Genomic DNA, 11,568 nt, shown 5'->3' with positions numbered 1-11,568 from the left:
TGATACAACAAATATAACAAACATGTATGATATGCCCTTTGCACCCTTCATTGGAATAAATAGACATGGTCAGTCGTTCTAGCTAGGTTGTGCGTTCCTAAGAGATGAAAAGACAACAAGCTTTGTCTGGCTTTTTGGAACATTCTTGGAAGCAATGAAAGGGAAAGCTCTGTTAAATATTATTACTGATCAAGTTTATGGTGCTATGAGAAGTGCAATTGAATATGTGTTCCCACTTGCAAATTATAGGAATTGCCAATGGCACATAATGAATAAAGCATCTTGAATTGTAGGCCTGTTACTTAAGGAAGATAAACATTTGGAGAATGACTTCAAGGACTGTATAAACTACAGTGTGACACTAGAAGAATTCGAGAAAAAGTGGCATGCTACGATTCAAAAGCATGGCTTGGAGGGCAACAAGCGTTTTGGGCATTTGTATAGCATGTGACAGAGTTTTGTGCCAGCGTACTATATGCATTGCTTCTTCCTCCAATCCACTCAAAGAAGTGAGGATTTTAACGTAGTGTTGAAGTTATATGTCAGCCCAAACTTATGAATACTAGATTGTCAAGCAATACCAAAAGATTCAAGATAAGTACCTTGTTGCCCAAGATGGGCAAGACTTCAGAACCAATGATAAGACTCGAAACACATGGTCGAAGAACCCTACTGAGAAGCATGTCTCAACCGTGTACACAAAGAACATATTCTACAAATTCTCGAAAGAATTTGAAAAGATCGAAGAGTATTTTGTGCATCCTATAGGTGACTACCAGTTTAGGCTTGTGCTGAATGACGAGTTTGTTGATGGCTATGGCACTATGTTATATGATGTGACAACAATTGAAGAAGAAGAAAGCTACTACTGGGAGTGCAGCAAGTTTGATAGGGATGCATAATCTGTTGTCACATCATCAAGGTTATGATCGGATTTGGTATCAAGAAGGTGCATGATCGATACATATTGGAAAGGTGGAAGGAGCAGGAAATGCCTATTGGCACAAATGTTAATGCACATCTTCAAGCTGACATTGGGACTAGTGGTATGCCTTTACATAACCAAAAGACAATAAGATTCAGCAATCTTACCTCCACGCTCACAAAGTTCGCTCATGAGGGTTTGGTTTCAGAAGATGCTTATGAAATTGTTACAAAGCACATTGGAATGATGCAATCTGAACTTGAAGATCTAAAAAAGAAGAAGAAAAGGACACAATGGAATGAGACATCAGCTAATACTGTTGCTGGTGCTCTCAATAATCCCATCACTCCTGATGCTACAAATGAACATATTATTGCAGTTGTTGTAGCTTTAACTACTGCAACTTTAGTTGCTGCACCTACATCTACTATGTGTAGTCCTACTAGACTTTGGACTAGTGGCACAAATCTACAGGATGCTTCTAATTTTCCTAGTACTTCAAGAAAAATAAAGAATCCTCCAAGATTAATTGTCAAAGGGTGAAAAAAGTCAAAAAAGCTATCTAATATAATCAATGCAGTATTTGCCATCGTAATAAGCACACAGCTCCCAAGTGTCCGAATAAAATAGAAAAAAGTTCCAAATGCAGAAATGTAGCTATTCACATATCAGTTATGTAGAGATATAAACACCATAATATTAATTTAATTTATTTATGTAATGAACAATGAGGTGATTTACTAAACTAAGTGTTTGATGCAGTTTACTTAAAGATTTTGAATGTCAGGTTGCTTCTCTGTTTTTAAAAATATGCTTGTACATACTGATACATTTTGCTTCTACCTTTTGAAAGTATGATTCTCTTACATATGGCAGAGCATCCAAGATCTTCATCATTAATCAGCAAGCGAAAATGCAACAATATATACAAGACAATAGAAAATTTGCTTCTTGTTCATTGTATATATGCTTATGCAAATCATAAAATTACTTGCACGTCGAATTGAATGAAATAAAAATTCAACAACAGTATAAAAGTATCAACTGAGATATTGTAGCAAAGCAAAATGCTTCTACATACGATTTTGAATGTCAGATCATGTTCTTCTGCATACTGACATTTTGCTTCTGATTTTTTAAAATATGCTTCTCTTACATATTTCAGAACATCCAAGATCATTAACTAGCAAACAAAAATGCAACAAACATATACTAAACAATAGAAAATGTGCTTCTTGTTCTTTGCATATATGCTTATGCAACTCATAATAATGCTTGCACGCCGAATTGAATGGAATAAAAATTCAACAATAGTATAAAGTATAAACTGAGATATTGTAGATGGTACCTATTGTATTTTTAGCTTTAGCTTCCAATTCACATATTTTCGGGGTGGTTGAGCCATTTATATGTCGGCAACTTACGAATGTTTGGCATATGTTCTTCCTTGAATGTAGGTAGGATTCGACCATCCCAATGTTCACAATGCATAAGCATGTGAAATTCACAATCTTGTTTGAAAAAAAAAAGCACATGAATTTGCAATTTGAACAAACAAGAGTAGAATAAAAAGATGAAAATATAAGTGATAGTATAGACTTACTTACTGGTTCTGCAAAGGTACTTAAATGTCTATCAGTTCATAGGAGTATATTTTATTCTTTGTGTCTAGGCAGAATATTCTTCAACACTCCTTGATTCATTGTACAAGGGTAGCACAATAATTTACTAGCTTTTCATCATTTAGAGATCTCATGGAGTCAAGCACCTCAAACGCTTTGCCTGCAAGTTCAAAATCAAAAGGAAGTAGTGCCCAACTTTTTCATCTAGCCCTTTTGGTGTCCATGTTTCAAGGACAGGGAACAATACCTATATTGTTTCTCAAAATGATTAGCAACACAGCTTGGTAACATACTGCTTATACTTAATAATTAAATGTAAAAAATAGAGGCAACATAGATTGAACCATTTGAAAATGATCCAGATGTTCTATATGTTTGTGGAATGCCCTTTTGACTTCATAAAATGTGCTAAAGTGCATAATCTATGTGCATACATAAACCATATGAGTAAAAAAAAACTACATAATTAGTGTGCATGCATCAGTACTTTGTAAGTTAAAAAGTTGCATATTGGATGAATAAAAACTGCATAATGATTATGGAAGAATTCTTTCCAAATTTCATAGAACTTGTTTTTTCATATTTTCAGAAAAAAAAACACCCTGAACACTGTTCATAACTACTTTTACTAGCTTCATCTCTACAGTTCACCAAAAAAAGAATATAGCAGCTACAAATCACCTGGCCTATGTTGTGGATAACAAGCATGCACAAATGAGTGATCTGAAGCAGAAGAAAAAGGTGCTCTATCCTTACTGCATCTATACTGCATATGCACAAATGCACAGGGCATACACATATTTCCTTAGATAGTTAGATGGGTTAGTGATGCTATATTTTGGGTAACAAGCATTAGGGAAGAAAAATTGTATCATGGTTTTGAACCAGTTACTTTTACATTTGATAAAACTTGCTTATCATATTTACATAAATCCTAAAAAGGGGGAATATCATAAAACAGAATAAAAAAGTTAGTTGTACATACCCATAATTGTGCTTCCCAACATGATTTCTATGCAAAGAAGATGGAACATATTTTTTCTTCCCATTTATCCTTGCCATTTACTAATAAACAATGGTAACACATAAGCTTGTGACTGACTACAAGCTATCAATATCTAATGGATGAAGCTATCAATATCTAGTAGGCCAAGAAGAAATCAAAAAAATTCTAGCAACCAAAGAGAAAACAAGTGCTAAACTTGGATCATGTGGATTGTGTGCCTCAAATTAACTATCCTAACCAATAAAAATTCAGATTTAAAATTCAGACCATTTAATCTACAAATCATTAATGCAATGCTTAAGCAATATTTTATTATGATTGAGGCAAGTTCTGTTTTAATGTCAAGTATTTTCTCCCTAGAGATTAGATGACTTGGTATCAACTTATCACGTGTAAAACAATGATCATGTGAATAATTGCAATTGAATATTGTTGTATCTTGTTATATTGCAACCAAATATTTAGTAGACAAAAATTTAGAAATGCATGGCCTCTTTTATGGATGTTTTACAAATGGCTCACACATAAAAACATTGATGTTAGGAACTTGAGGGGGGAAGCTCAACTTTAAATAGGTACATAGCTTACCACACTTCTAGAATTATGATAAGTATATTTGGTTTATATAAAAAGTAACTCTCATATAGTACTGAAATCAGTATATGCAAATATGTGAGTATTTTCATGTCATAAAAAGCAACTTCCTAGATTATCACAAGCATATTTGGTTTAGCATAGTCATGGTAAAAACTTGTAGAACATTCTTTAGTATCAAATGTGAGGCCAACATAAGGCTCTTGAGGTGATGAGAAAATTTCTTCTAAATCCTGGCCTTCTGCAGAACCACCACTGTACTCACCACCATTTGCACCCATAAAAAAAATGCTTGGATCGCAAGGTGAATATCCTCTAAGGAAAGCTTCAGCTCAGACACCGTAAGTAAATCCAAATAATTTACATTAGATGCCCATGCACCAATCTAATTATATGTGGTAGAAGAACATGCTATATCTGGTTTCATCATGGAAGACATGCACACAAAGAAAGCATTTTGAACATTTCTAAAAGTAATATGTAATATACTATAAGCATTTTTGGTGATCATTAAAAGCAAGTTCAAGCAAGTGCACAATTCTAGTTTTACGACATGCTGCTAAATAAAAATATTCAAAACTGCTAAGACACAATTCTGGTTCCTGCTAAATGAGTTGCATATGTTCTTATTTGTTTTGTACTTTTACTACATCCTGCTAAATAAACACATGACTCCATATGCATGATATATACACAACTGAATAGTCTTTTTTGCATGCTTTTATTTTGGGGCAATTCCTTATTTTTGCCACTGAAAATTTTACTATTTTTTATTTATCACTGATGTGTCAATGACATGTGGTTCCATAAAATTTTCAGTGGTGAATAAGGAATTTACTCTTTTTTGTCATATGCTTCTTGCTTTGCGGATTTGTATATATATTTAATGCATTAATAATGTGTTGCTTATGTTTTACAATTTGTCCTTTTTTATTTTTTAGGTAATGACATATCAAATAATAAAAATGATGTTACATCTACATCATGCAGCAATCGTCTTGGAAGCCGAAGAATAGGGTACGTACAACTAATTCTTAATTTCATTTTGACACTATTTTCTTCTTAGCAAATCATGCATAGAGATATGTACTATATTGGGTTTTTTCATTACAGTCACGTGCCATGTTGATGTCAATGAGGTTCAATTTTTTTTTTTTTTGAAAATATGATAAAGCAAGTTTTATGGAATCTGAAGGCAATTGTTACAAATCATTATGCATTTTAATATATTTATAAGCATTTTTTTACAAGCATTTTTTACTCATCATAAGCAATTCTTTTATTATTGGAAGAAGCAATTTTCTGTATAAATGCAATGCTTAAGCAATATTTTATTATGATTGAGGCAAGTTCTGTTTTAATATCAAGCATTTTCTTCCTAGAAATTAGACGACTTGCTATCAGCTTATCACATGTAAAACAATGATCATATGGATCCCTATAGAGTAATAGAACATCCTTTTTCTTTCCATTTATCCTTATCATTTCCTAATAAATAACGGCAACGTATAAGCTTGTGACTAGTTGTATGCTATCAATATCTAAGTAGATAAAGCTATCAATATCTAGCAGCCCAAGCAGAAATAAAAAAAATCCAACAACCAAAGAGAAAACAAGTGCTAAACTTGAATCATGTGGATTGTGTGCCTCAAATTAACTATCCTAACCAATCAACATTCAGATTTACAATTCAAACCATTTAATCCATATCAAAACCAGCTTGCTATCAACTTTATTACCCCTATTTCTGATACTACATGTTCATCCCAACAAAAACAAATCTAGCAAAAAAAAGATAGGTCCAATACCCAAAACACACATACTTCATATGTCAAATGTTCAATGCCTCATAGTTGGTTAGAATTTTTTTTGCCAAAGAATAAACTGGCATGGAAACCTTTTTTGATAGTTGCAGCAATACTACTGTTTACATCATCTCCTAATTACTCTATTGATTCTCTTCACAAACTTACATGACATCTAGAACAAAACCAATAACCGAAAAGAGGCATAAAATGAAAATAAGCAAGAACAAATAACAAAACTAGCCATGATAGGCATGTTACATACCTCAATCAATCGCTCGATGAACACGAAGCTTGCTCAATATGGTCGATGGGTGCAAGGTATGTCTGCCGTCAGAGCTAAATCGAAAACCCGCATCTATCAGCATGAGGTACATCGCTCCAATTTCAGCTTCCAACTGGAACTCCAACTAAATATACTGAAAATCGATTTGGGGATAAAATCGCATGCGAGCCAAAACAAAGAGCTAGAGAGATAGAGAAACCTGATAGAGGTGGGATGCGAAATGAACCGACTCGCCTTTGTGTATGAAGATGCACCTGCTTCCACTTTGCTGAAAATCAAAAGCACAAACACTCAAAATCCTTAAAAAAAAATCCCACATCCGATTTTGAGTGAGGAGTATGAAATCGACTAGAATCACAATGTGCGGTTTCACCTTCCTGTGTGCCCTTCCCCTGCTTCCGTTTTTGACTTCTCCCACTATATCAAACACTGAAAAATAGACCCTATTAAATTGATTTGGAGGAGGGAAGCAAAATCACCCAGGAGTGAGAGAGAGATCTAGAGAGAGAAACAGGTAGACGAACCTGATAGAGGGTGACGAAATGAACCAAGTTGACTTTGTGCGCGAAGATCCCCCGCTTCCAATCCATTGAAATCAAAGGCACAAACACTCAAAATCCTCAAAAAATCTCAAATCCGATTTCGAGTGAAGGGCACAAAACCGACTAGAAATCGATCTCACCTTTCTGTGTGCCCTTCCCCTTCTTCCGATTTCAACTTCTCTCACTAGATCAAACACCAAAAATGAACTCTAATAAATCGATTTGAGGGGGAAGTGGAAATCGCCCGCGAGTAAGAGAGAGACAGAGAGATAAACCTAAAGAGAGAGGAGAGCGACGAAATAAACGGACACGTCTCCTAATGTTTGAATAGTCTCTTCCAAAACCACTCGTCACCCATCTCGCTTATATCTCTAGAAAACAGACCATAACATATGGATCCTGATTCGTGTAACAAGAACAAATCACGAAACAATGAATACAAAAGGAACGACAAATAGAGCATACATGCCGCCTGAACAGCATTCACAAGGTCAGAAACAAGCCTTTACGTTTTTTTACACCACCTTCCCAAGAGATATGATTCCAGCTACAACTGGACTTACAAAACAGGAATCGTCATCCTGCACGTACTCATCTTTTTCCGTTTTTGACCATGTCCACCAGCAATACGTGACAAGAAAAGATGCGCAAGCCCTTTAACGCCAAGAAAAAGAAAAGATAAGATAAAAAATGCTCGAACTACCATGTGCCCCCACCAGACAGATCCCTGCCGCGGCCCCACCCCGTGGCCCCACCAGGCACCTGGGACAGGGGAGGCAATCTGTTCCGATCGAAAGTAAGATATCTCTAACTGTTTTTAGTGAGGATTTAAAATCTCTTTATAAATTTTTTTTATTTTTTTCAGTGTTTTAACGGTTTCTTTTTATGGTTCCTTTACGAAGGGATCTCAAAACCATTCACTTCAGGACGGGATTCTCTTTTTTTCTCCTTCACGAATCCCTTAAAATGGAAGCTATTGAAGATTAAAGAAAATAAATGAAATGAAAACAGGGAAGGGAATCTGAAAGGGAATGAAATGAAGAGAATGTGGTTGAAGATGTTCTAATTCTTGACATAACTACATTGTGATGGAGAGTTGGGCTCCCGCGTCAATGGTCATGTTATTAGGGATGAAAACGGAAACTGTAAATCTCGATATTCTGAGATGATTTTTTGAATTTTTCTGACCATACCAGCCAGAAGCAATATATAAAAAACAAAAATAGAAACAAGAAATTCTACGAAAATAATAACAAAAATGATTTAGACCATTATCAATTATTTTTAGTTTTTCCGTTTTGAACTGGGAATTATGTTGGAAATTCTTGAGTCTCTTTCTCGTGGTCCACCTCAACATGGGAATAGCCCACAGCCTAACACACAACCCGCCTCCTAACCCCAAGTTTCCACCCTCCCAGCCTCTCATGCCTTGTTGTTTATTCGCTCAAGCAATCAAGCTGATGATTAACGATCGACCCTGTAGCATAAGCGGTGTGCTTCATGAAGAATGTCGATGACACACTCATCGTGCTCCACACACACAGCGTGCTGACAGGCTCCACGGGCTCTGGCAGGTGGGCATGCAGCTGCCTGGGATTGCCGTCATCGTGGCGCTCAACGTTGTTGCGCAAGCATAATGTGTCTAGTCGTCGGGATACTCGTACCGCTCCGGCTCAACAAGGAGCAGCTGGCGACCAGTGATGATGCGATACACAGGCTAGTTTAGAGCTACGATTCGATGTTTCGGGTTTAAATTATCGATTCTCGATCTATACATGTATGTTTCTATTTCGATAACATTATTTTTGATTTTCTCATATTATAAATGTTATATTCGTTTTTAGTATTATTATTATCAGCTTTATTACCAAGCGAAAATATAGAACGAAAACAGTTTAGACTTTTTCGGAACGTTTTCGTAGCGCTCTCATCCCTACACGGTTACTCAGAGGAACCGCTTTGCGTTCCGATCGCCGGGGTGAGCGCGAGCGAGCGATCATCGCGTGCACGTGGGGCTGCGCGAGCGGCGCGCGACACGTATGTGCGCAGCGCACACGGCTCGCCGGCCGGATCATTATTATCCCGCCTCTTCCCTGCTCGCTGCGCGCTGTTTAAAAAAAGAATTGTTTGTTTCCTCTTCTCTCTCGAAAGCTGTTCTGTTGTGTGCTTGTGTCCCTGCGTCAGCTGCTCTGTTTCCGTTTCCAGAAGTGCACGCCTTGACAGAAGGATTTGTTCGCTACTGCTCAGAAGGATTAGTACGCAATATGTTTTAAGATTCATACTAGAAGTTTAGATAAAAAATATAGAGTAGATAAGAAAATTGAGAGATAGACAGTTAAAGTAGAAGGTAGTATACACTACCTTACGGAGTTACATTTCATGCTACTGCCCGGTCTCACGCATGCATTGCTGTCCTGCAGAAAAGAAAAAGAAAAGCTTCTTTCTTTTCAGAAAAAAAGAACAGGTAGGAGATCGAAATGGGCCATGCTAACGTTTAGCTTTCCCAAATTCATATGGTCCCTGTTTCCAAAGAACATGGTACTCAGTCAGTATGGTTTGTTTTCCAGATTCCAATTCCCAACGAAGAGATAGATATGTGGTCGGTATAGACCATTAGACCGGCCGTGGTGTTGCCATTCTCCATCTTTTGGCGCCCGTTTTTCCTGCCATTTGATCCTCTGCACCTCCCGTTAATCAAAGTTGTTGCACCAAACGTGGAGATCGATTAAAATTTGCACGGGTTGTTCTCACCGATTCAAATCTTAGTTTGCCTTATTTTGAGCGTTACACCTCCTCTGCCTTTTTAATTACTTGCTGATTTTCCACGTCCCTCCTAACCGTGCACAGCTAGGTAGCCCAAAACGTTTACTCAGTTACAGTCCTATACTATATATAAGGCTCGCGCGTTGATTATATTTGTGCCGTGCATGTACGGCGCCAGATCTTTCTTTTTTGCCTTAATCGCCCTCCATTATGAACTCTAATTTCTGGGATCTCCTGAGCTTTTTCCAGGCCGAGAACGCTTAACCTTTTCCTATCTCGGGGCCCCAAGATTCGTGTCGATCGAACCTGCCGTAACCACGCGGGCTGATTTGGTGCCACCGCACGGCGTTCGCTAGAAAACCAACCGAAATCGTGGACGAAATCTTGGTTTCTACCCCAGAGAAAATCAAAAGGTTTCACGAGGAAGTAAGGAGTAAAATCTCCTGGAATTATAAGGCGCTGGATTATATTATTTGCCTTTTGTTGGTTTTCTTCGTGATCACTCACGGCCAACCGAGCCCCATAAATACGCGCCCTTCGTTCCTCCTCCTTTGTTGCCTAGCCTCTCCCCCTCCCTGCTTCCGAGGCTAGCTGCTGTGTCCTCACCTCCACCCACATCGCCATCTCCAACGACGCATCCATCACCTTGGGCGTCGGGCCCTCGGCTTGCTTCGTACGTGGACGACTACTGCTCGGCTCCCTATTTAAGGCGAGGACACGAGGCCTGCAGGTTGAGGAGAAGCAGACGTCTGCACACCGTGTTCGATCGATTGTCATGGCCGTCGAAGCGCACCACCTACTCCACACAGGAACAGGTGGACAGAAACTAACAACCCACGCGGGTTGGGCGAGCACGGCGCCTGCGACGGGGCGGCATGCTTGTTACGGCAGGGAGATCGCGGTGGGGGTGCCGAGCCAGCAGGGGTACCAGCACTCGTGCATGGGCCTGGTCGCTCCGGCGCCGCCGCCGCTGATGGGGCAGTACGGGCACCTGTGCGCGGCGGACGCGGCGGAGAGCGGCGTCACGTTCGGAGGTGCACAGGAAGTGGCGCCCAGGAAGCGGAGGCGCGCCGAGCACGGCGGGGAGCTGCCGGTTCTCGGGCTCGGCTCGGCCGATGTGGCGGCGCACTTCCAACAGCAGTTGGTCGACGTTGACCGCCTCGTGCTCCACCACGTAAGTGCCATGACCGACGTGTTTCCTGCCGGGCTCGATCGATGCCTGCGTTTGAGTTATCTATGATCGATGAAACTGAGGCTGATACGGTTCCTTGTATTGTACGCGATGCGCTTCTGCAGACGGCGAAGATGTGGGCGGAGCTGACGGAGCAGAGGCGGTGGCAGGCGAGGCAGGTTGTGGCCGCCGTGGAGGCCGCAGCGGCGAAGCTGCTGCGCGCCAAGCACGAGGAGCTCGAGCGGATCGGGAGGCTCAACTGGGCCCTTGAAGAGCAGGTCAAGAGCCTGTACGTGGAAGCGCAGGTGTGGCGCGACCTCGCGCAGTCCAACGAGGCCGCGGCCAACGCGGTCCGTTGCCAGCTGCAGCAGGCGCTCGACGCCCAGGCGCGCCGCGGCGTCGGAGCCGGCGCCGACGACGCCGAGTCGTGCTTCTGCGGGGACAACGACGTGGCCGGAGGCACGGGAGCCGGCGAGGAGGAGGCGGGTGGGACGACGGGCCGCGCGAGGTGCAAGGTGTGCGGAGAGGGCGCGGCCGAGGTGCTGCTCCTGCCGTGCCGGCACCTGTGCGCGTGCGCGCCGTGCGCGGCCGCGGCGCGGGCGTGCCCAGCGTGCGGGTGCGCCAAGAATGGCAGCGTCCGCGTCAACTTATCGTGATGGCTGTGAAAGCAATAGTATTAGAGTTGGTTTTCTTTTTCTGCTTTCTTTTTTGCCCTCTGTTTTTTTTCTTGATAGGATGATACCGACGGTTTAGTGGTGTGGATATGTGAGGATACGTCTTAGCTTTTCTCAAGCTGTTGGATCTTTCATTTGATCAACAAGAAAGAATGAAAAAACAAGATTAGAAACCTTGCA

The 11,568-nt window shown here is 40.4% G+C and overlaps 1 protein-coding gene across 1 annotated transcript; it reads left to right on the top strand.

Moving 5' to 3' along the window:
• The first annotated feature begins 10,103 nt into the window (after window positions 1-10,103).
• Window positions 10,104-11,568, top strand: LOC133914205 (probable BOI-related E3 ubiquitin-protein ligase 3). The gene is made up of 2 exons (XM_062357340.1): window positions 10,104-10,717; window positions 10,840-11,568. The coding sequence occupies exons 1-2, from the start codon at window positions 10,319-10,321 to the stop codon at window positions 11,368-11,370; spliced, it is 930 nt and encodes a 309-aa protein (XP_062213324.1). The 5' UTR covers window positions 10,104-10,318; the 3' UTR covers window positions 11,371-11,568.

Source organism: Phragmites australis, chromosome 4 (genome assembly GCF_958298935.1).
Source record: "Phragmites australis chromosome 4, lpPhrAust1.1, whole genome shotgun sequence".
NCBI classification, from domain to species: Eukaryota; Viridiplantae; Streptophyta; class Magnoliopsida; order Poales; family Poaceae; genus Phragmites; species Phragmites australis.
The sequence above is the reverse complement of the archived record's forward strand: the minus strand, read 5'-3'. Positions and strand labels throughout refer to the sequence as shown.

Coding starts and splice junctions, on each gene's coding strand:
- LOC133914205 (XM_062357340.1), top strand. CDS start 10,319: ATGGCCGTCGAAGCGCACCACCTACTCCACACAGGAACAGGTGGACAG. Junction 10,718..10,839: donor ACCGCCTCGTGCTCCACCAC/GTAAGTGCCATG, acceptor GCGCTTCTGCAG/ACGGCGAAGATGTGGGCGGA.